This window comes from Achroia grisella, unplaced genomic scaffold (assembly GCF_030625045.1).
Source record: "Achroia grisella isolate CSIRO2021 unplaced genomic scaffold, CSIRO_AGI_Agris_v1 utg642, whole genome shotgun sequence".
NCBI lineage: Eukaryota > Metazoa > Arthropoda > Insecta > Lepidoptera > Pyralidae > Achroia > Achroia grisella.
The window spans coordinates 3,091,449-3,116,508 of NW_026712979.1; the positions used below are offsets into that span (position 1 = coordinate 3,091,449).

At 33.5% G+C, this 25,060-nt stretch overlaps 2 protein-coding genes across 2 annotated transcripts; one reads left to right on the plus strand and one right to left on the minus strand.

Moving 5' to 3' along the window:
* Positions 1 to 2,407: 2,407 nt before the first annotated feature.
* Positions 2,408 to 4,960, plus strand: LOC131849415 (KIF-binding protein-like). Its single transcript, XM_059199493.1, has 2 exons — positions 2,408 to 3,595; positions 3,933 to 4,960. The coding sequence occupies exons 1-2, from the start codon at positions 2,629 to 2,631 to the stop codon at positions 4,751 to 4,753; spliced, it is 1,788 nt and encodes a 595-aa protein (XP_059055476.1). The 5' UTR covers positions 2,408 to 2,628; the 3' UTR covers positions 4,754 to 4,960.
* A 1,250-nt stretch (positions 4,961 to 6,210) lies between these two features.
* On the minus strand, positions 6,211 to 23,388 carry LOC131849412 (UDP-glucosyltransferase 2-like). The gene is made up of 4 exons (XM_059199488.1): positions 22,437 to 23,388; positions 8,499 to 8,724; positions 7,131 to 7,347; positions 6,211 to 6,810 (listed from the first exon to the last, which is right to left on the minus strand). Exons 1-4 carry the CDS (start codon positions 23,292 to 23,294, stop codon positions 6,528 to 6,530), a joined length of 1,584 nt encoding a protein of 527 aa, XP_059055471.1. The 5' UTR covers positions 23,295 to 23,388; the 3' UTR covers positions 6,211 to 6,527.
* Between the last annotated feature and the right edge of the window lie 1,672 nt (positions 23,389 to 25,060).

Consider the following 25,060-nt stretch of genomic DNA (forward strand, 5'->3'; position numbering starts at 1 on the left):
ACGCTGGCGGGGCAACAGTGGAGGATGATAAGATGAACATGAGGTCAGGTCAGTTAGCCCATCGTGACAAATTGAGGTGAGGTCGACCTGACATGGTACATTGTTAGCAATGGGGTTATCAATCCACATTACTAACAATCCCTTTCCCCCCTAGGTGGATGTTTGCAGGGCCTACTACTTGCAGCGCCTGTGTATAAAATCTATATAGCACCTCTTTTTTTCTCGTCAGGTTGTTTTGGGAGGCCTTATTATAGTTGAGTTACTTATTGATAATTCAACCCATGATCCTCGTCATCATTATCATTTCAGCCTGCAAAACATCCACTGCTGAATAAGGCCTTTGTTACCCCCATAAAACGTCCCTAAGAGATCGATCAGGGTCTCATTTCCTTGAGACACAGACCTAGTTTTCCTTTTTTTCTTTTCTATAATATTTTTGCCAACGAGCTAATAAATACGATAACAAATGAATAAAGATATCAATAGCTACCTACTATAATTATAATCACGAATCTTACTCATATATCTATACATATGAAGAATCTCTTTGCTTTTTACTAAATGCATATGAAAGTAAATACATAAAAAAAAAAGTTTTGTTTCACTTTTTTTCTTGTTAATCTCTGAAACGGGTGGACCGATTTTTACGGGACTTTCAGTTTTAGATAGCTAATGTTAAGGGTAATTTAGGTTACTTCTATTGATATTAATAAAGATAGGTAAATTTCATGCGATTTAAGTCGCGGGTAACAGCTAGTAATTCAAAATAGTTTAGTACTATGTATTTGTCACTTCCGTATCCGTAGACCACTAATTTACAAATTGGTAGATCCATCCTGTCGTTTATCATTTATTAATGATAAAATAGTTTACATTGTGACCGGTGGGTAGAATGAAGTCGCGGGTAACAGCTAGTAGGTAATTCATAATAGTTTAGTAGTATTTGTGACTTCCGTATCCGTAGAACACTAACTTAAAGATTGGTAGTTCGTCATTTATCATACATTAAAGATATCATACTTTAAATTGTGACTGGGTAATTATGTAACTTACTAAATATTTTCGTATGATAGTCAATGAAAATGACGTCATATGACAGTAACGCGATTATATTGACGCTGTCAAGGAGTATTACAACGGAAATTTAATTTGATATAACGATAAACATTTTATACTGTTTTAAATTTGACGCGCTCATTATTTATACATATTAGTAAAAATCACGGGATATTACCTCGACTTCTATTTATCTGCTGAGTTCCCGATATTCAGTTCACCCATGATCATGGTGGTTGAAATACTGCCGAAATATCGGGAACTCAGCAAATAAAATATAAAAAGTGGTAAGATCCCGTGATTTTTATTTATTATACGTATAGATAAACATTTTGTATGCGAATATAATTTACTTGAGACCGTTGCTGTCTATCCTATTCATGTCCATCCATGTCATTGATCGCTTCTCTGATTTGAATGCTATTGTGCTCGTAGTTTGCCTGATGTAATAATAACACAACGGCGAGAAAAGAATTATTAGTAATGTTGACTGCGAACCTAGAAATGTACCATGTCAGGTTGACCTCCACGTGGAGGTCCGACATTCTCCTTGGAAACCATTAATTTCTCGTGAATTCGCCACTTTGGGATAATGACCTGACCTCATGTTCATTTTATCATCCTCCAGTGCCCAAGGCCCTGCCAGCGCAAACCTTTATCGCAGGCAGGTGGACCGTTCCGTTAACAATAATAAAAAATATAACATCTCAATTTAAATTATTATTGTTATCTGTCTGTCTATTTAAAGATCATTATATATTTTAATATCTCTGTATTGGCGATATCGGCTGTCTCTGGAATAAGCTCACAAATCATTCTAACATTAAGTGCATATAAGGTTGACATATTACGCATTTACATTTTAGTGGATACATATTTATGTATCCACTAAAATTATCTACATGGTACACTGCTAGCAATGACGCCAGCAGACTTCATTAATTTCCTTTCGTGCAATTGTAATCTCGTAACAGCAGAGACTAAAATACGCTAAATTTTAAATCATACAGATATTTCTTATTATAATTCTTAATTGTACCGGATTCAAATCGATGGGTTTGTGATTTGAACCAGTCAAGAGTCGTAGAAGCGAAATAAGTAGTACGGTTTGCAAGAGCAACAATAATATAATAATCTATTGATATTGGGTACACACCGAGGGAATCTCGCCATAATTTTTAATTCTTTACTTCATTTAATTTGTGCCCGATGTACATATTTTAATATATTATACTGGGCAAATAACCACTTTGTTTAGATATTGACAGTAATTGACATATCTAAAATTCAAACTATTCAAAGTATCCTGTGCTCTCTGTTGTGTCTAATCTACACCATAATATTACTGATTTCTAATTACTAATGATTTCTATTCATTATTGAAGAAAATTAATAGTCTTAACTATTTTCTTTTATACTAAATTCAAATCTAAATAAAATTTAGGTGTACTGAATAATCTACACGTGAGAAAATAAATATTAATTTTAAATGGATGCAATTGAAAATTATATGGTACTTGATTTATAAACTAAAAATACTTTAAATTACAATAAGATAATCCTATTTAAAATATGATTGAGACAACAGAAATGACAGAAGTTGAGGTTATTAAGGATTTTAAAGAGAATTATGGTAAAGTACGCAAGTTGTTAGACGTAGATAGCAACCATGACCCGGAGAATGAGCCTTATTTATCTAAATACAAAGCTAAAGAACTATTGAATAATATGCGCGACTGTCTTACCAATGTGGCAAAGAGGGATAATTTAGACCGCAGTAAGTTTGAGGCCATGCTAGGAACTGTGTTAATGGACATTGGAATTATTGATATGGAAACCGAAGATTTTTCTTCCAGCGAGAAAGTATTAATGGAAGCAGTGGATCTATTAACACAGGACAGCGGTAATTGTAAGCCGGAAATGGTAACAACATTAATAAATGTCTATAATAACTTAGGTATTCTGTGGTCCAATAGAGAGGAGCCTGAGAAAGCAAAGAGTTTTTTACTCAAGTCTAAAGAGTTGTATGAGACATTTAAATGTACTTTACAAATGCCTCTGACTATCGATCATGGAAATAGTAACTCTGGTGAGGCGTTTATTGGTGATTTTATGTTACTTGAAAAAGCATATACTTTGACATTGTATTATTTGGCTCAAGTGTTTGGATCTTTAAAAGAGAATCTCAAATCTGCTATTTATTGTCATGTCACATTGAGACGACAACTTCAATATTCAGATTATGAACCCATTGATTGGTCTTTAAGCTCGGCAACATTATCTCAGGTGTTTGCTGAACAAAATGGGTTCTTCCAGTCCAGACATCATTTAGCAGCAGCCTCAATAATTCTTGAAAAGTATGAGGAAGAGTTGAAAGGAAATGATAGTAATGATGAAGTGGCTTTGGCTAAATTGGAGACCTTCAACCACAGATCAGCTGATGTTGCACGCTGTTGGGCTAAATATTGCTTGTTACTTATGACTGCGTCAAAAGCAAGACTCATGAGTGATGACGAAACATTGACTGAAGCTATTTCAGGTAATTTAAAATATAATAATACCCGCTTATAACATTCAAATTATAATCAATAATAGAAAAATCATTGAAACTATAATTTTCTCCATATTTTATTAAGAGGCAAACTGAAAAGCTAGTGGCCAAACTGAGAAAAGTATTTTACCTATTTTGCCTTAGTAAGTAATCTCTTAAAAATACTCTAGTAAAAATGTTTTAAATCTATCAAAGGTATAACACACAATTTGCATACAAAAATATTTTTATTTTAAATTTTGGCTTCTTACATTACTGTTATTGAAATACAATAATATACTTCCTATGCAATATGAATTAAATAATGTGTAACTTTTTATTACAGACATGTCAGACTTGAAGTTAGATGATACTGAAAATATTTGTGGTGGTGATATGAAGACTTTAATATTCCCAGATATTGATGTAACGAAATATGAAAGTAAAATAGGATATAAATTCTTATCAACCTACCAGGATGCACGCGAGGTATTTTTAAGTTGTCAATCTTGGCTTAATAAAGCAAAAGAGTATTATAGAGCAGATGTACTAGCCTCTGATTATACAGAACTTATGCAGGATAGTTCACAGTCATACAGTTACCTAGCATTCTTTGAAGAAGATGACGAACGTAGAGCTAAAATGCATAAACGTCGTATTGACATCCTGGAGGATTTGTTAAAGGAGATTAATCCAACATATTACATGCAGTATTGCAGGCAGCTATGGTACGAACTGGGTGAAGTCTATTCCGATATTTTGAATATAAAACTCGACAAAATAAATAAGGAGAAGCCAACACCGCACGCTTTGAAGAAAGTAAACTTGCTATGTGAAAAAAGTATAGAGAATTATGATAATTTTTTAAATTCCGTCAGAAATAAAAATGGGCAGATGCCAAAAAAACTTGAGTTTGAACTTATAAGGCCAGTTATAAGTGCATACGCATTTATCGGTAGAAATAGTATGAAAAGGATAGCTCTAGACAAAAATACACAATTAAGACATGTTCAGAAAAGTTATGATTCATACAGTGCTGTTGTTGACATATGCATGAACGACAAAGATGCTGCAGTTATGATGCATGAAGAGTATATCTTATGTCAGGAGATGGTGAAGATACTCCCAATAAAAATAAATAAACTTCAAGCTGAATTGGCTGCTTAAATGTCTATTCAAACATTTTATATATTGTTGAATTATAAAGATCTTATATTGGTTATTAAAAAATGTTCCTGTGGCTTAAGCTATTGGCTATAATATTTTTTTATATTTATGTTACGCTTATTAATTTAGGTACAATAAGTTGTTCAGTTTATATTGCTGTATTATGCTTACGCTCCTACGTCACCCAATCGAATTACATTATGTGAAATATAATTAGTTTGTTTTATTTAATATATTTTTATAGGGATGAAAGGCAGTGCTAAAGTTGCGAAGAAATATATGATATTATATTATTTATACATAGTGCTAACAAAATGTGTCTGGTTAAAAGTTTTAACTACGTCTGGTTTAACTTAAAACCAGGCGTAGTTAAACGAGAAGACAACTAACTGGTTGTTTGTACATTAAGCAAGTACTGCATATATACATGTATTATATGGTGGTACACCGAGAGTGAGGAATATATGATTCCTCACCCTCGGTGGTCTAGCGGTTTAGCACACCGCTTTACTTCCAATGGTCGTGAGTTCGATTTCTCACGCGATACAAAAATTTGTATTCATGAGTATGATTGTTTGTATCAGTCTGGCTGTTTGCTATGTATAGTATTACAAAAAATCTAAGATTAAATCAGTTATCGCATAACACAAGCTCTGCTTAACTTGGGATTAGTCGACGTTTTGTGTATTGTCCAGGGGTATTATTATATAAGTATTATGCCTTCATGACTAAGACGCACATAACGCTTGACATGTCCACATTTCATATATTTTAAACCTACTTAGGAAATTATCGCAAACTATGAATATGCATGAAATCATATTATCGTTTCAACGTGCTAGTCGCTATTCTTATACTGCACTTTTCATTAGTTGCAATGTCCGACTAATATATAATATATCTATAAATAAATATATATCATCTCGGGAAATAATAATAAAAGTAAACACTAATATAGTAAATTGTTTATTCTGGTAGCTTATTGTACAGAATTGTATAATCACAGTTTTAATGTACCGAAATCAAAAGACATCAATGGTAGAAAATTGTATTAAGATATGATAGATATATATTATGATTATAAACTTAATAATTTTATAGATAACCCTATAACCCCAAATTTTCCATGATGAACAAAGAAATATGTTAATAGCGATGCTTATAAGGTACCCCTACATCCCTCGAGACACAATTGTCACGGCCTGTACAACATTCAGACTGCGTGATTCTTAAGCGGATTGGATTTTACAGTAACAACTTTAGTGTCGAGTAAAATTTATAATGCATCACAACTTCGATATCCCAAACAAGAAAATAAATAAGTAGTTATTTTGATTTAATATCATAAGGCCATACATTCTTTTCTATCCTAAATATATTCAGTCCGATACTATGAATAAATTATATTTGCTGAAACAATTTTAAATTTAGATTTTACTTTACACACAAATAGTAATTACAATACAATCTTTACGAGAATGGATATCACATAAAAAATTATTCGTTGCTTTATTAACCATTCTCATCGTGAAAGGCATATTAAATTTAGTGAGTTATACAAAGTAAATGAAATCCTATTGAATACTTATTCATGATGTGCCTATTCATCTCTAAACTATAGCCATTAAAAAATTACTCCAGCAATTTAAATCTTTATAAACACTTTCTATAACTGATAAATGTTTATTTATATAACTGCGTTTTCATTTATTTTAGACACTATTTACAATTTTTACAAATATCTTAGAATTGTTTTGAGTTCGATAAAAAATATCTAATGTTTCTTCTCCTTTACATGTAAACTAACTTTTATAACGCGTAATATGAGAGACGCGAATGCCTTTAAAATTAAAACTAATAGGATAATGATCACAGCAAAAGCAGCACCCACGTCCAACAACGATAACTGGATGAAGTTCAAATCCCTTGCAGGGGAGTGTAGTGGGTCCTTATGACCCCACCTGATCACACGCTCCACCCAGTACACTGCTGTGTCCAAGGGTTTTGATTGTCTGTCGTGCCACATTTTGGAGACCAGACGAGCATTCAGCCGCATCCTGGAACAAAGGTGTATTTATAAGACATGGTACAAACCCTTATGTGCAGTAGGTACCTAGTAACAATAGGGCTAATGAACTTCACTCACTAATGAACGTCACTTAAATTATTATTATCTTTATGTTCAATAATCTATCTGTATATTTATTTTTAAATTACCCACCTTATTTTAATTTAACCTTAAGTAAACCGTAAACCTTAGTTTAAGCGTTATTAACAAAAATATAAAACAATATACCTAATTCAGCTTTCAAATTTATTATATTAATTGGATTTGTATCTAAAATGATAATATTATCTTATCTGTGGTATTACTTACTCAGCACTCAGAACACTTTGGATAGCTTCGAAGAGAGACTCGTCGGTGAAGTCAGCGTATGAGATTTTCTTGGCAAAGCCTATGGAGACAGCAGCCGCTGCGTTGGTTGGCTGGTCACCGTAAAATGGCACCACCAGCATTGGTTTCCCGACTGATACCGCTTCCGTCATACCGAGCAGACCGCCATGTCCAATAAACGCGAGTACCTTCTTGTGTTCTGAGGAAATATAATAATAGTATCTAATATATTACCTAGGACAATTAACACAGTGCCATCTAGTCCCACGGTATGCAGAGCTTGCGTTATGGGTATACTAGACAACTGATATAAATACCTGGATATTTTGTTCAATGCAGACATAATATACATAGAAAATATCCAGACCGATGCAAACAATCATACTCATGAATACATGTCTGCACCGTGCGAGGAATTGAACCCGCGACCATAGGAAGTAAATCGGTGTGCTAAACCGCTATACCACTAAAGCCCTCAATATAATTTATATAACTAATTAAAAATATATATTCTAATAGATATCTAATAAAGAAAGTCTTTGTATTCGTCTACTCTGCTCCTCCGCTTAATGAACATGCAACGGATTTTATAGAGGATTCACTATCATTTATACGGTCCCGTACACTTTATACAAAGTTGTTAGCGGTAAGTTAAATCAATTGGACGGTAGGGAAAAATGTTAATATAAAAAAAACTTGACGTTAATAAGCGCCTAAAATACTCTTGAACATGAATGAATGATTTTTGAATTTTAATTTGTGTGGGGACCTCTGTGTCATCTATATTAGGCGTCAAGCAGCTTGTTTAGTAAGCAGTATTTTGGTTAAAGGCAGTAAAATTATAGAGTACGGAGACGTACCATCTTAGTTCTCCGGAATAATAATAATAATCATTTTTATTTGTCTCTAATACAATTGCTGCTTGTACTAAAATTTAAAAGTAATGAACGAGACAAAACGGGATCGTTCTGTAACTCAGAGGGGCACAGTAAAAAAAATAATAATATCCCTGGTCATTTAACACAGCCTCATCTAGTACCAAGTGATGTAGAGCTTGTATTAGGGCTACTAGGCAAACACAACAACATCAAGACAGACGATTATCCTCCTAAATATAAATAATACACAAATATTTGTACCGTCCAAGGAATCGGACCCGCGGCCGCTAGACTACGACCTTGGTGGAATGGCAATGCATAAGTTGTTCCGCGGTTGTTACTTGATAATGTGTTGTCTGTGCTAGTACAATTCTTATATATTTATATTAGAAGTAGGTATAAGTGACTGTTGCCACTTATCATCAGGTAACACCTTGCTTGCCATTCTACGTAGAGGAGATGTGATACTCACTTAATAACTCGTACTGTGGTATCCATCTGACCTTCAATACGTTTCCTACAAGAGTGCCTTCTTCTTCACTGTCCTCGTACTTCCATATGACTCTCTGCTTGAACTTAGAGAGAACTCTTATTATCATCTCTTCCTTGTGTTTTGGTATCGTGGATGTCTTTATCAGGGAGCCAAAGCTCAGTAGAATAACACCATGCTCCGACTCGTTCAGGAACTTTTCTATGTACTGGAAAAAATAACAATAGCGTGTTATAATTTAATACTTATTTTCATGTGATTTCATCACTCTCATTTAATACTTATTTTCAGGTCTCAAGTCCACCATTTTGCTTTGCTATACTATATTACTAAAAAGTGGTATAGTAAATTTCAGCTCTATCGAGTGTCTGTAAAATTCAGTCGATCTAAACAAATATACAAACCTTCAGGCGAAATAAATCGTAAAAAGATCATGGGAAATATTATTACTGACAGGATATTTCAATACGATGTTTTAAAACCCTTGCTATTAAAGGAATGATCAGATTCGGACCAGAATTGGCAAATGTAACAGTGAATAAGAGTCAAATTTAATACATTGTCCGTCTTCAAGTTTATATTTGAATTGTATGTACGGGCCTACTTTAATGATATAGGCAAACATTAATGAACAAACCAACAAACGTTGAACGTTAAATGATATGGCCAATAAATAGTTCATAACACAAATATCATGAAATCTAATCATAATAGAAAAATAAAAGGTTAGTTGTTTAAATTGAAATTAAGTACTTTAATTATTTCGGTTCATTCATACAATTTGTCTTCATTTAGACAAACAAAAAGAATTTGGTCATTATTCAAAAACAAAATCTAAAATATCTTCTATAGCCTTTTTTATATATTTATGACAAGTCTCATTTATATTAGCGCACAGTCAATAATTTTGACCTTGCCCAGTTATGGGTCAAAAATTTATATGCGAAGTGAACGCACTTGCAAATCTAAAAAAATATTACCTATAACTCTTTAATTGAACAATTTTATAAATTTACCGGCATAATACGTGCATTATCAATTGTTAGCTTTCGGTGAATGAAGTTACGATAAGAAGCATAAATGCGAACTAGACTCGCAAAATGTGATAAAGCACGAGTGCGGAGTAGAGGAGCGTTGTTTGTACGTAGGTAGTAATAATAAACGGAACTCCGAAATGTTTTGCCATATAAATTACTTACCCTACCGCGGTTTCACCCGCGTGAAAATAGCCTATGTGTTAATCTGATGTATAAGCTATATTACTGTAAAGTTTCATCAAAATCGGTCTAGTAGTTTTTGCGTGATAGAGTAACAAACATCCATCCATACTGAAATACAAATAAAAAATCATTTGTGTGATATCATTTCATTTATGTGTTCAAATTTATTTATATGTATGTTGGTAATAATTGATTCTAAATAAATAAAATATTAATCCAGCTCACAAACATTTGCGTTTATAATATTAGTAAGATTTCTGGATACGGGCCACCTTTATCACCCAGGGGTGTAAAAATATCCTACGAGCTACTCTTAGAGCTACCAAATATACATTAAAATTTCTTAAAAATCGGTCAAGGAACTTCGATAACAAACACCGTGACAAGATTTTTTTAACTGATATTAAACGAACATTGTGTTATCGGTATACCATAGGTATACAATAGGTTCATGTTCTAAAGTTAATATAAGCAGAATTATTAATATTGGATCTAAGTAGACTTAGTACAAAGTCGTGGTTACAAACCTTTGTCTCACCTATAGCTTGTACCTAGTAGCTTTGTAAGCTGTTTTGGTTGGGGTAAAATATGACAGTGAAACTACAGGGTTCAGAGGCACAGGCCTTAGTCCTGCAGGAATACTTGACCTATTATATATTATATAATTATAAAAAAACAATAAATTAAAGTATATAGTTTGATTTTGTATTTACATTTTCAGTGTTTATTTAGAAAGTGACAGTCATATGGATGTTGTGATGTAAAATCTAATCGTAATATGAAGAAAGTTATTATATTTTGTTATGATGAGAATAAACTTCAGAACCTGCATTGATTTATGAAAATCGTTCAGCGTTTAAAAGGTAATTTATTTCAGAGTGACATAAACTATATATTATGTTAATGTATTCAAAACTCACAAAGAGTAAGCGTAAGACCAGTAGATATCTATAAATATGCTAATGGGGGCCCGCACGGAAGTTTCAAGTGTGCCGACTGCGTTATAATCTTCTAATGAGCCTTATCCTTTAGCAGTTGACACTTCCCACCAAATACTTACAACCCCTGCTTTGTTTCAGAACTCTAACCTTGTTGGTTTATCTTATCGTACTGATATTATAAACGAGAAAGTTTGTGACTATGGATGGATGTGTTAATCTTTTAAGCAAAAACTACTAAACTGATTCTGATGAAGCATTACAGTACATCAGAATAACACATAGGCTATAAATTTCATGCGGATGATATCACGGTCACAGCTTGTATTGACATAATATATAGCCTGGAAGAAATCGCTTTTCAGCGATAATGCTATTGTTGCCTCTTTATCTTGCTCATTGGAGTATGTTTCTACATATATTTGTACATAACAGTGCATGTAAATGTTTGTTTTTATTCACGGAGAAAAACAATAAAGAATTTTCATTAATTAATGATATCTATCTTATGTCACTCTGGATGAATATAGAATTCAAACAGTAAAATCTGCAGAAGGGTATAAGGTTTCTATAGGGTTGATAACACGCACGCCCCCTGGTGTTTAGGCTACTTATAGTGTATTATATATTGTGTGAGGTGATAAAGTAAGTTTAGAGGTCACTACATTTTCATAGCTTGTTTGTTGTACCAGGGAACGAGGTGCATGCAATGCAAATGCATGCAAATTTATAGTATGATGCTAATACTCTTTATTTAAAAAATCTTCATATTTTAGTTTTTTTTTTTAAATTTTATATTTACTTTTATATTAAACTCTCATTAATATAATAAATGGAATCAATATAAATATGAATAAAAAATTCTTCCTGTGCTCATTGCGTCTCGATCCAGGGATCGCTTCGGGTCGTGGGCCCGCAGTATTTTGCCTGTTGTGCTACCCCATAATTACTGGATAACCAGTGGGAACAAAAAGGTAGAAATAAAATTCTTTACCAAACCAGTTTGACGCTAACCAAAGCCATTTGAAATTGATATTATAAGACTATCTTATTTTTGAAGACAATGTGAGCCCAAATTCATTTGTACGTGTTCACAGATTTAATAAAAATCTGTGAAGACATGTTTATTATTGTTCATATTTGATATAAAAAGTCTATTGCAAATATCAAAATATTTATTTGAGCTCCCACTTTACACTATTACGTATATATTATTATAATACTACTAACAATGGTCGCGGGTTCGTATCCTCGCATGGTACAAACGTTTGTGTTCATTAGTATGATTGCTTGTATCGGTCTGGGTGTTTTCTATGTATATTATGTATGTATTTTAAAAAAATATCTGTGTTTTTATATCAGTTGTCTAGTACCTAATAACACTAGATGACGCTGTATGAATTGTCTAGATATATATTATTATAAAATAGAGAACTCTAGCAATCATCATTTATTAAGATAAATGGATATGTCCAGTTCTCGTTTCATATTAATTGTCACCCACGATGCCACGGTGTGTGGTTCTAAATTAGTATCCGGGAACCATGCTGTGTCACATTTATTTAAGTGTACGATATTTAAAAATACAATAATTACCAAAGCAAAACGTAGATATAGAGACAGTCCATTTATAAATATTATTTTGTAAGCAAGCAATTGAGTACCTTTTCTATTCGAGATTTTTTTATTTTTTAGTAATCATTTAAAAGGAATTGTAAACCAAAATGTAATGTAATTGTAAAACAAACCGATGACCCACCTGGTAAGCAGTAACCGTCGCTTATATACTCGTGCATGAACAGCACTACAGATTACTGACATCACATTATCATGTGATACACGTGACCATTCATGGGTTATCATTCCAGAGGAGTAAGATATCATGCCTCTTATCCTGTAATTTCACTGCCTAATATGATCCTATTACGAAAACACAGCTAACAGAACAAGCTGACTGACTCCTAAAATAAGTGAAACCGAGCCCACTTCAGTCTCACCTATTTCAGACGACTTTTATTATGATTTTTACTCTCTTGTTGAGATCGCCCTCGATCGTGAAAAAGCATGTGCTAGAAGATAATGAGAGAATAATAACTTCGACTTTTTTTTGACAAGCGCGTGATTTTCATTCACGTCCAATTGGATATGTTGTTCCGCATAGTCCTGAGAAGACAACAACAAATAGAAAGACTTATACATACTTTAAACCACATCGTCTATCATACCATACCTACTCAGCTAAATGTGTTCCTGTCAAGTGTTGTGTTCATCACAGCATCGACAATGGCCAACGCTTCTTGTCTACCCTATTAGGGATGATAGCCGTGATTTTATATCATTGTTCTATTTATACAGTACAGAAAAAAATAAATTTAAAGTATGTCGTGTTGGTTAACTAGGCACTTACCTATATTGTTATCTTTCCATGCACAGCTATTACGTTTCTATTGACTGTTAATTAACCTATATTTGTGAGTGCAATTGGTTTAATCGTTAGCAATAACACACTGGCCTTCAACACTATGGCTACTCTATTCTTATTAACTCCTATTACCCTTACAGTGACTTACAGTTTCTCATAAAAAAGTAATTTGTAAACAGGAACTTGTTATACGTAATTAAAACCGATTAAGTGCATAAAGCTGTGGAGATTTGCAACCCTTTGTATATTTTATAGCTAATACCAGTCAATATTTATTTGTCACATAATTCTTTATTATAAAACCTGATAAATACCCAAATTTTCTGTTTATCCATTAGTTGTATCATGAAACTATAGGTGGATATAGATAATTATTGATGGAAATCTCAGGAGGTCTCAGGTATATATCTAACTATATAAATCTATAAAACTCAAAAACATCGGAACGATTTGGCTAATTTCGTTTTTGAAATATTTATAGAACTCCAAAGAAGGTTTAAGTGGTGAGAAAATACGAACAGATTGATTAGAAAATAATAAAAACTTTCTTTTCCTATACAAATTGTTCGTACCTTTCAAATAAGGTTTGTTCAGAATTTTATTGCGTAACTATACTTCAAAAAACCAATGACATATAATTTGAGACGTAATTCTGAGACGGAATGGAGTTCGCGGGGTCAGGTAGTATAGTAACATAAATAGGTGTAGCTAAGATTAGTCTATTACACAAGTCTGATGGTCTATGATTTACTTATGTTTGTTCTTAATTCGTATTAAATTCAGCTAGTTTAGTAGTTTTATAATCGCTGGTAGGTTTAATTAAGAACTAAACGCTGTAATTAGAGCGCTTTGTTCTCGTTCGTTTTAACACTGAATAAAAAATCTAAGTACTCACAAGTGGTATAGGATACTCGCTTTGATCTAAGTGCATGCCACCAATTTCCACCAGTCCAGGCAGCAAGGGTCTAGCTCCGTTCAGAGTGTGGAATGTATTCGTCAACATCAAAGTGGTATTTCTTGCAAGAATATTTAAGTCAACAATTTTTCTACCGAAATGTTTCTCAAGTATCTTCTGCTCTTTCAGTTGAATTGCATACCGATACCACACTTTGAAATAACAATTCATAACTGTTGATTCTAATCTTTCTAATAACGTATTTGGGTTTTTAAACGAAGAAGTGAATACTGTTAGGTATGAAAAATTGTCTGTGACACCGATGCGTTCCGCTGACCAAGGCAATAAACTACTCGAGAACAATCCAATAACCGGTGCTGTTACTTTGTAAACATTCAACAGGCCGAGCATACAGTCACTATTAAAATATTCCACCAGTACCACATCATAATTTCTACTCAATGCATCCTTCAGTGATGGCCAGTTCACGAGTTTGCTGCATATATCCAGAGCCATATCAGCTAGTGGAGTAATGGCTTCTACTTGTAGAAGCAGGTCGTCTACACCCACTGCCTTTAGGAACGTGTTTCTATCACTGTACTCAGCTAGATGTATAGTTTCTACTCCTTCTTCAGCGATGCCTTGAAGACTAACATATGTGTATTTTTCTGGAGGTACATTAACAGCAAAGACAGATGCGACGGTGACATTGTGACCTTTTTCTATTAGTACCTTCAGTAATGGCTCAAAGACCATGTGATGACTTTTGCCGGTATGCGGAAGGAGGGCTAGTATGCGTGCAGAATTCACATTATGCAGTATTACAATAATAATATACAATATAATGACAATACGCATCACGCAATGCTTTTTATCACAAAAGCAGACAGTATACTGAATTGCAGCGTATGTATGATTAAATGTCTCATTCTGTTTTATCATAGCAATAGTGTTTCATGTAGTTATTAGGTTATCGGTCGAGTTTTGACGCAAAGTTATCTGTTTATTGTATTTACACAACATAAAGGAGAGTACCTATTGAAAGGGTAATTGTCCGTTTAATAATTTGTAATTAGATTATTCAATTAAGTTGTCAAAGCGCGTTAAACTTTAGTAGGAAGAGAACTCTTACAATGTCATTATTTGTTCGCCTGGGTAATTCATTTCGACATTTATTATTGATTCGATGAGGAATAAAATATAAGAATAATTAAATGTGACAGTAAAACTATATTCTTTTAAATTCCAGTTTGTTTCATTCTATTCATTGGGTTGAAAATCATTCAATTTAGTACGTATCAATTCATGGAATTTGATCGGGAATTAGGACAATGTACCTATAGCGCTGAACGGCCAGCTAATAGCCAATTAATTCTTGGTTAAATACTATAAGACTAAAATAAACTATTATACTATATGAATCTTCGAGTATTCCGAATAGTACTATCTGGATATTTGGTTACTTCATAATAAATGAATATGTTACTGATATAAATATGTATTACGATCGACAAATTTATGAAGTACCTACAAGAAATTATTATTAAAAATAAAACGATAGGAAATTATTATTAAAATTAAAAAAACGATAAGGTGTTTTTTCTTAGGAGCTAGTCTGATATTAAGTAACGTTATAAAGACGTAAAATTTGTAAGTTTGTGGATTTGTAGGTAGGTGGTCAATCTCTGGATCTACTGAACCGATATTGAAAATCCTTTTAAAGTTGGTTAATATATTTATTGAGGCTATAAGTTAACATCACGTTATGATCAATACGAGTGAAGCTGTAAAATGTTGCAAAATATGACACAGACGAAGTTGAGCGGTTTAGTTAGTTAAAAATAAACGGAGACAAATAGGGATAAGTAAGGAAAAAATATAGTTTTTAAGGGTTACAACGCAATCAAAATTTTAACGCATTCGAAATCTAAGATATTCAGATACTTCGACTGATAATAGTGTTAAATGGGACAATATTGTTAGTATTGGGTATTAGAGACCCCAATACTAGCAATGTACTGTGTCAGAATGACTTCCACACAGTGCATCTTGGGAATATTTTTGTTAATTCTAACTGAATTATGGACTAACTGACCCGACCTCATGTTCTTACTATTACTTTCCATTAGTGCCGGCCACATACCATAGTGCTGTATCATTATTGTAGATTTAAGAGGATATAGTCGCAACGATCTACTTCTTTATAATTGTGTAGTTAGTATAGAAATAACTGAGGCTATTCATCACACTTTATGTCTTGACATTTTACTTATTAAGGTATTAACTCATTACAACTACAGCACTCGCACAGAATAATAGAACGTTTCGGCGTAAATCAGGTGGTACGCCTTTTTCAGCCGCCTCTTCGCATAAAAGCGAATACTGATTCGCTAATAAATCAATTTATTATTTGCTATTGAATAATTTTTCTGGATTTTCCTTTTTTTATGAATATTTTTTTCTGTGAGGAGACGTCTAAATTAGTGGAAATAATGGAATAATATGAATTAGTGTGTAGTAGACAAAATGATAGCCCATTTGCAGTTGACTTGCTTAAAGTACCTACGCTGTCTTTTCTCTATAATTGTAAATAATAAATAGATTTAGGCTCATCTGATGTATAAACATTACATCGAAGTATTGACGTTATTATTACATATGACTGGTAAATAGAGAAACGACGTTATTATTGCATATAACTGGTACATAGAGCAACACTTGTGTGTTTACCGTTCTTAGGATCCATGACTTATGAGATTTTATTGGATACTAAATTAATGTAATACAAGCACGAGTAGGTGTTTTTTATGTAATTTGATTGGCAAACAAGCTGACCATCCATCCGATGGAAGCAGTAACATCGTGTGTATACATGAACATCACTATCGTTTATATCACAATGATATGATGATATGGTTGTCACAACACGTTATGTGACAACCATATCATCATATCACTCATGCATTGCTATTCCAGAAGACTAAGATGTCATGACTGTTATCCTGTAATTTCTCTGCCAAACGTGCATCCTATAACCGAAACACATCTTACAATGCAAGTTGGTTGGGGGTGGAAATGAAGAGTTTTTACAGTCTACCTCTACTTTTTCGGGCTATTCTAATGCCTTTACGATAGGGGGCGAGTGCAGATGGCACTCAAAACCCGCGGAACTACATACAGAGCCGCTGAAGGTCATCTCCCACCTGACGGATACAACTTTATTCTGAAGGCACCGCTAAGGGTTCCAGCCTAGGCTCAGGCAGTCGTAATTTCGATCCCCGTTTGTATTGTACGGAGAATCGATCGGAGGAATGTCTCCCTCCAGTAATGTATAAAGGTAAATAAATAAAACTAATTCAAATTTAGGCGATGTTATTCTGTGTAACACACTCGCTGTCGTTGTCGCAGTGATTCATTGTCATGAGTGAAGACCTTTACACTGATTTATATATACATATATAATTAAGTTATAATAATAAAATATTATAATAGATAATAAATTACTGATGTGTTTAGAGATAACACAAATTATAGCACCTATCTAATCGTCACTAGAAAGATAAAGTCTGGCTGGCTAATAGACTGAGATTATGTAGTTATTATACCTATTTATAAATAAACATATATCTACGAGTATGTATATGTATGTACATATATATAATCCTACCCGGGTGTTAGTGAAAGATTGAATAAAGACCGACTTTTATAGTGCACTTTAGTTCAATGTCATTGGTTAACATCACGATTGTAGCACTTATGCATTTATAAATAAAGACTGTTATTGTCTATATAATATTAGAAACGTAAAGGAGCCGTGTATGTTAGGTCGATAGCTCTTCAAGATTTTATCACATAGGTGGACATAGTAATAATAATAATCTAAGTACAATTCACACAGTGCCGTTAAGCTAGCTAAAGTTTGCGTTATGGGTACTACAATAGATAATACATAGATAATTTTTTTCGTAGATAAAGAATCTATATATTATCTTATTTCGTAGATATCTACACTGAGACAAACAATCATACTTATGAAAACAAGTCGGTGCCGTGCGAGGAATAGAACCCGCGACCATCGGAAGCGGTATGCTAAATCGCTAGACCACCGAGGCTGTCACGGAGACCACATAGGTTACAATTTATCTAAAAAAACGAAGTCTCCGGTATTAGTAAGTAGTAGTAATAAATAATTAATTAAATCAATCGTCATATATTTAAACAAACTAAAGCTTGTATGGACGTTGGTTGTTATATAATTGATAGACATGTACTTATTTGTTTTGCAAATAAGTACATTTATTGCAACTATAACTGTAATGTAGTATAATAGATTTTCTATAGAAGTTAGAGTTAATAGGAATATATAATGGAAATTAATAATTAATGGCAAATAAAATGTAGGTAATAAATAATATGAAATGAACTCATTTGTTTATGATAATTAATATCAATAATACTAGCGAGACGCTCCAGTTTCGCACGTTATGACAGTTGTTGTACATTACAATTTTTTTATAATAAATTATTGTTCCTAATTGTGGTACGTTTTATTTTTACGACGATACAAGTGAAAGAAACTTAAAATCTATATAGTAGTTGTTTGTTTGGTTGTACGCGGTAGTCTCAGAAACTACTGTTTCAATTATCAAGATATTTACTGAGGAAGGCTATATATCATCACGCAACAACCAATAGGAGCGGAGCATCAATGATAAATGTAAATGCAAAAACGGGGAAAATGTAACTCAAACCAAGTTGTGCGTATCAGTTACTAGGACTTCTATATAAGTACTGCATAGGGTTTGTACATTGCAAATAATAATCATATTTCCTCTTTATAATAATAATAGATAAGTAAATACAAGTACATAATGTACATACACATATTCACTTAGTGTGGTGCAATAGTAGTCAGAGTTTATGTGTAGGTACATATAGGTATGCGATATTTCGACAACCATAGTAATTGTATAGAAAAGAAGTATTTTGACGCTGCTCCTTTTCTCGTACATTATTCTTGAGTTAATATCCTTTTTATCAAAGCTTTATTCAGAAACACACTCTATTACTGAGAGAAAAGGTGCTTAATTGTAAAATTATTGTTAAAAGTATAAATCTGACCAACAATGTAAATGTATGTAGATTTTCATTTTGGAATAAGTCACATTGTCGACATAGATAATTTGTTTTATGGTTTGTTACTGTCAGAAATAATACTATTACTTTACATTATAATAATATTCTTGTTAAAGTACGCAAAATCTACTTATATAGTTTTAATTTACAATGTTTAATACTTACTTAATTCCGTAAACTTTCTTACGTAGATGCATAGTTAAATTGTTGTATAAATTTATAATGAACATAGTATGAAGTGACTCGTTTTTTTTTCTCTATAAATTATATATAACATTCATAGATACATATATTTTATACTCACACTTGGTATAGGTTTTTCAATCCTATTCAAATGCATACCACCAACTTCTATCACTCCGGGCAATAACTCTCGAACTCCATTCAGACTGTGAAATCCATTTACCAATATCAAAGTTATATTTTTCGCAAGCAAACTTAAATCTATGATTTTCTTATTGAAATGCCTTTCAATTATTTCTTGTTCATTCACCTGTACAGTATATCGATACCACAATTTATAGTACAGATTAAAAAACGTGTTTTGCATTCGTTCCATAAAATGCATTGGGTTTGTGAATGGTGAACTCAGTAAAGGAACATAGGATGGATTGTTGCTTGCACCGAAGCGTTCTGGTAACCATGGCACCATACCAGTCGATGATAATCCAATTACTGGAGCTTCCACTTCATGGACATGCAGCAGGCCGAGCATACAGTCACTGTTAAAGTTCTCTGTCAATACCACATCGTATTTCTTCTTCAATACATTTTCCAGTGGCTGAAACTTCACCAGTTTCGAGCATATCTGCAATGCCAACGTATTCAGGGGATAAAACTCTGAGAACTGCTGTATAAACTTATCTAAACCTGTTGCTTTTAAAAATTCATTCCTGTTCTCATACCCTGATATGTCAATTGTCTCCAGACCCACTTCGGCGATACCTGCCAGGCTGACATCAGTGTAGTTTTCAGGCGGATTTTTTTGGGGGAAAAATGATACGACGGTGACTTCATGGCCTATCTCTGCCAAGTGTCTCAGTAAAGGCTCGAACACCATCTGATGACTTCTGCCGGTGTGTGGGAAGAGGCCGAGAATCCGCGCGGAGTCCACATTGTGGAATATGAAGAGCGCGACGACGGAAAGAAATATTACGCGCATCGCGCGATGTGATTAACACCAAGTCGAGCACTGTACTACCGGTGCGCGGCGCGTTATGCCACCATGTCTTCGATACTAATTGTACCTACGGATATACCTACATGTAACATATGGAAAGGGGCAAGGTTCATTTATATGAAAACAGCGATTGTTTCAGTATTATATAACTTTCGATCTAATTACTAATAACGTAATTTGACGAGTCACGTTTTGCGACATGGAATTACTTGAAACCGATATATATTGACGTATATTGATATCAAATTATAATATGTCATATGACACTAACAATATATAATTCGTTTCACTAGGGTGGTGCTTTCCCGATGTTTATAGAAGATGCTACGTAATTCTGCTGGAGTCAAGCAAACGTTACGAAATATTTTCGCTATCTGTTTTCTTATCTGTATTTCCATAAGTTCCCGATGAATTGATATATTTTTTAATCAACGAGTTTACACGAGTGGTGACTGCATACTAAATTTTGTTTTTTTGGAGGAAATATTAGGAACATTGTCAGAAAGAGTCTGACGTTTTGTATGTATAATACACACTAATACATATTATGTATAACGACCTCGGCAATGTAGCGGTTTAGCACACTGGCTTACTTTCTGATAGTTGCGGGTTTTCAGTTGCGGAACTAGATGGCTCTGTGCGAGTTATTTAGGGTGATGTTTTTTTTTAATAATCATTATTTTCCTGCAGAAACGGAACCAGACAACCCTTTATTTATTTGGGGCGGCGTAATGGTTTTACTACCTACTCAGGGATTTGGTTTACCTGCACTTCTGTTATAGTCTCGTCTGTCTGACGTCAATGCTTTTGGGAATGCTTTTGTTGGTGATTAAACCGGCATCTATTATATCGTACAGGCGATAGGGTCAGGATGAATTCTTTGTTCAAAGTCGAAGTCGTAACGTATCTCAGTTTAAAAGATCGGTTTGTGTGTATATAAAAAATTAATTAAATATTGATATCAATAACATAGGACAAACTCAATAATCAACCTATAACACAAGCTCTGCTTAGCTTTGGACTACATGGTGCTGTGTGAATTATCCAAGGTTATTAAAATATCATTATTGCCACAGTGTTCTCAATAAACTGATATCTAATACTGATATGAATTGTAAACTAATTTTAAAATACTTTTAGCTATAGAAATAACAGGATCACTGAGAAACAGGGGTGTAATTAACAATTTTATTATCAAAGAAATCAGAGATACTTATCTGTAGGTAAAGACAGACAAACAGGATAAAGTTATAACGTTATCTGTCCGAAGGTATGGCGGGTCACTACTTACTTGTATAAATACACCCCGTAATATAAACAACCCCGTTTAATTGCCAATTGGAAGTAATTCAGTTCACAATATTATTGATTAGTGTAATAAACATATGATAACAAATCAATAACATAGTCTGTGCAGGCGAGCTGACTATGATATGCAAAAATGGCTTTTCTTCATATATTCTACTTATCTGAATTTTCGAATATTTGATTCCCTTACGATAACAATAAAATTCAGTCAATCGAATTTTAATTGTAAATAGACTTCCCAAATGCGTGATTTTTCATAATTAAATAAATATGATTCTTAATTTGCGTCTCAATTATTTATTCTTATTTAAACTAAATTGTAGGCATTACTTAGTCTTATTATTCGTTAATTACATTATAAGTAATCTTTTTATATGGATACGATCTTCCACACTTCAATACAATCCATCTGCATGTAGAAACTGTGTTGCAACAAATACAATAAAAATGGAAACACTTTCTTGTATAAAAACAATATTAGTATATAATTGCATGTACAAATTTTTATTTATTGGAAAACAAAATCATACTAGTAAATTAAATGTGACCTAAAAAGTAGGATAGGTTTATGTACATCTAAGTATATGTAAGGACTAATATCATTTAGGTATATCATATGAAGAAGGTTGTCATTCAATAATGTCCGTACCTCTGTAGGCATTCCATAACGTGTTAGGCTTAATAAATGTCCGGTAATTAAATTAGTCACATACGTGTTGCTAATATTATTGATTTATGTACTACAATGTACTATATTTTTCCTCTAATCTAAGTAGGATGATTTAGAAGAATAGATAATAGTTACATAATTATTTACTTACGTGCGGTATAGGTTTCACAGTTTCATCCAAGTGCATCCCACCAACTTCCACTAATCCCGGTAGCAAGGGTCGGGCTCCATTCAAACTGTGAATTAGGTTCACCAGCATAAGCGACGTATTCTTCCCTAACTCGTTCAAATCCACAATCTTTCTACCAAAATGCTTCTCAATAATCTCTTGCTCTTTTACTTGCACTGCATATTTGAACCACACTCTATAATAATAACTCAGGAACGTATTTTGTAATCTCTCCAAGAATGAGTACGGATTTATTATGGTCGACGTTAGTACTGGCATGTACGATGGATTTTCAGTAACACCGATACGTTCGGCCGACCACGGCATCAAACCAGTTGATGACAATGCAACGATCGGCGCTTTCATTCCATAGATGTGCATCAGACCGAGCATGCAATCACTGTTAAAATTCTCCACCAGCACCACGTCGTATTCGTTCCTCAAGATCTCATTTAGCGGTGGCCAGCTCACTAATTTTGAGCAAACGTTCACTGCCATCTCATTCAGTGGAGCGAATGCATTCAATACCTGGATAATCGTGCTAACTCCTGTTAACTTTAAAAATCCTTTGGGCGCTTCGAACCAGGCCAAATCGATAGTCTCGACTCCAACTGCAGCGATACCTTCCAAGCTGACATCGGTGTAGTTTTCTGGCGGATTTTTCAGAGGGAAGAAGGACACGACGGTCAAATGATGGCCCCTTTCCGCTAACGTTCTCAGTAAAGGCTCGAATACCATTTGATGGCTTTTGCCTGTGTGGGGAAAGAGGCCGAGTATGCGAGCGGCGTCCCCATAATGGAAGAGTAAAAGCGCGGTGACGGGTAGAAAAAGCGCGCGCATCGCACCGACTGATTCCAAGACGAGTGTATACTGAATCAATGTGGAGAGTTACCCCCCACCGGGTTTTCGTGTTCCGTTCCCGTAGTTATATTTAACGCGCGCGTACCATCACTACACTGGACACGTATAAAGCAAATGTTAATCTAAATGAATATTATTGCAGTTTTATTTCCACAGTGACTGATATAATTATGCATGATTATTTACTGAATGTAGCCAATTAAACTAACTGTTATTGTTTTTAAACTGATAACGGAGACGAACGTTAAGAGATTAATGTCACATTGAAGAAGCTACAATAATATGTGATTTTATTTCAAATTGGGGATATTTTTTTCTTTTATATGTAGGATTGTTATAAATTAAGTAGGTAGCTAGTTCGCTAGTTTACGATTATCTATGCTTTCAAAATGAAAGTGAATTGATTTGATGAACTGACGTTTAACGAATTAATGTTAGACGACTATTATCCTAAGTCGATATTATTTTATTAAACATTAAACGAGTAAGTGGTGGGCAAAAGCAGGAAATATATTTTATTATCCTGTAGAATAATTATTCTGATATTCTGTGCCTGGTGTTAACTAAAATCAAATTTGATCACTAGCGCACCCAAACCGGACTTTTTGACTTTTCTTGACCGTGAATCAGGTGACCCAGTGAGGTCGTTAGCATAAAGCAAAGTGCCTATAGCTGCACTACAGAGGTCGTTGATACCAAATAAATACAGCAAGCAGTGTATAACATGTTAAGTCAGCGATTCCATAACAAAAATCTCGGAAGTGTGAATTGTATTTATACACGAGGGTTCCTTATAAGAATAAAAGCAAGTTTTGATATTATTATATGGTCTACGTTTGTCGTAGTAAAAGGAATTCACAGGAAGTAGACGATGGTATTAATGTTATTAGTACATAATTATTTGTGATGCATTTTCCTACATTTTTAAGAAAATTGTGTATGTGCCTTTATATAATATATATAATTCTATTTTATGTAAAATTAAAATTAATTATGTATCTAATTCTATTCCATTTTTAAGTGGGTAATCTTAGTCAACAAAATTTCTTTTATTTCATACCTATTATTGATTTATCGCTGTGGACTCTTTGGAGATTAGGCAAAGTAATACTGTTCTTAATTTTTTCATCGTACGTTAAAAACTAAGTGGCACAAAATATTATGAAAGCAGTTTTGGAATGTACAAATGACACCTTTTCTTATAGTATAACACTTACTACTATTTTACTACTTCTACTCCACTTAATCTGTAGCATTTCTAACATTTCCAAATACACGTCGCACGCTCTTTAAAACTGTATTATTTTTTTATTTCATGATATCACTAGTTATTATTGACGGCCTCGGTGGTCTAACGGTTTAGCACACCGATCGGTCTGTGTATTTTCTATGTATAATATGTATGTATTTACGAAAAAAAAAAACATATCTATGTATTTGTATCAGTTATCTAGTACCCATAACACAAGCTTTTGGTAGCTTAATTTTGGTCTAGATGGCACTGTGTGAATTGTCCTGAGATTATTTATTATTGGAATATACGAATAGCGCCGTAACAGACAAAGTTGCACTTACAGTGTCCTGTTCTATCATTTCCAGTGCGAACCCTAAAAGTGTATATAAGTAGGTAGATAGATATGTTATGATCTCAATAATAATTTAATGCACTAAAGCAAGCTGATTAACATTAGGTCCAGTTTCTAGTGGCTTGATAACGAATAATAACTTACTTAATAGGTACTTAT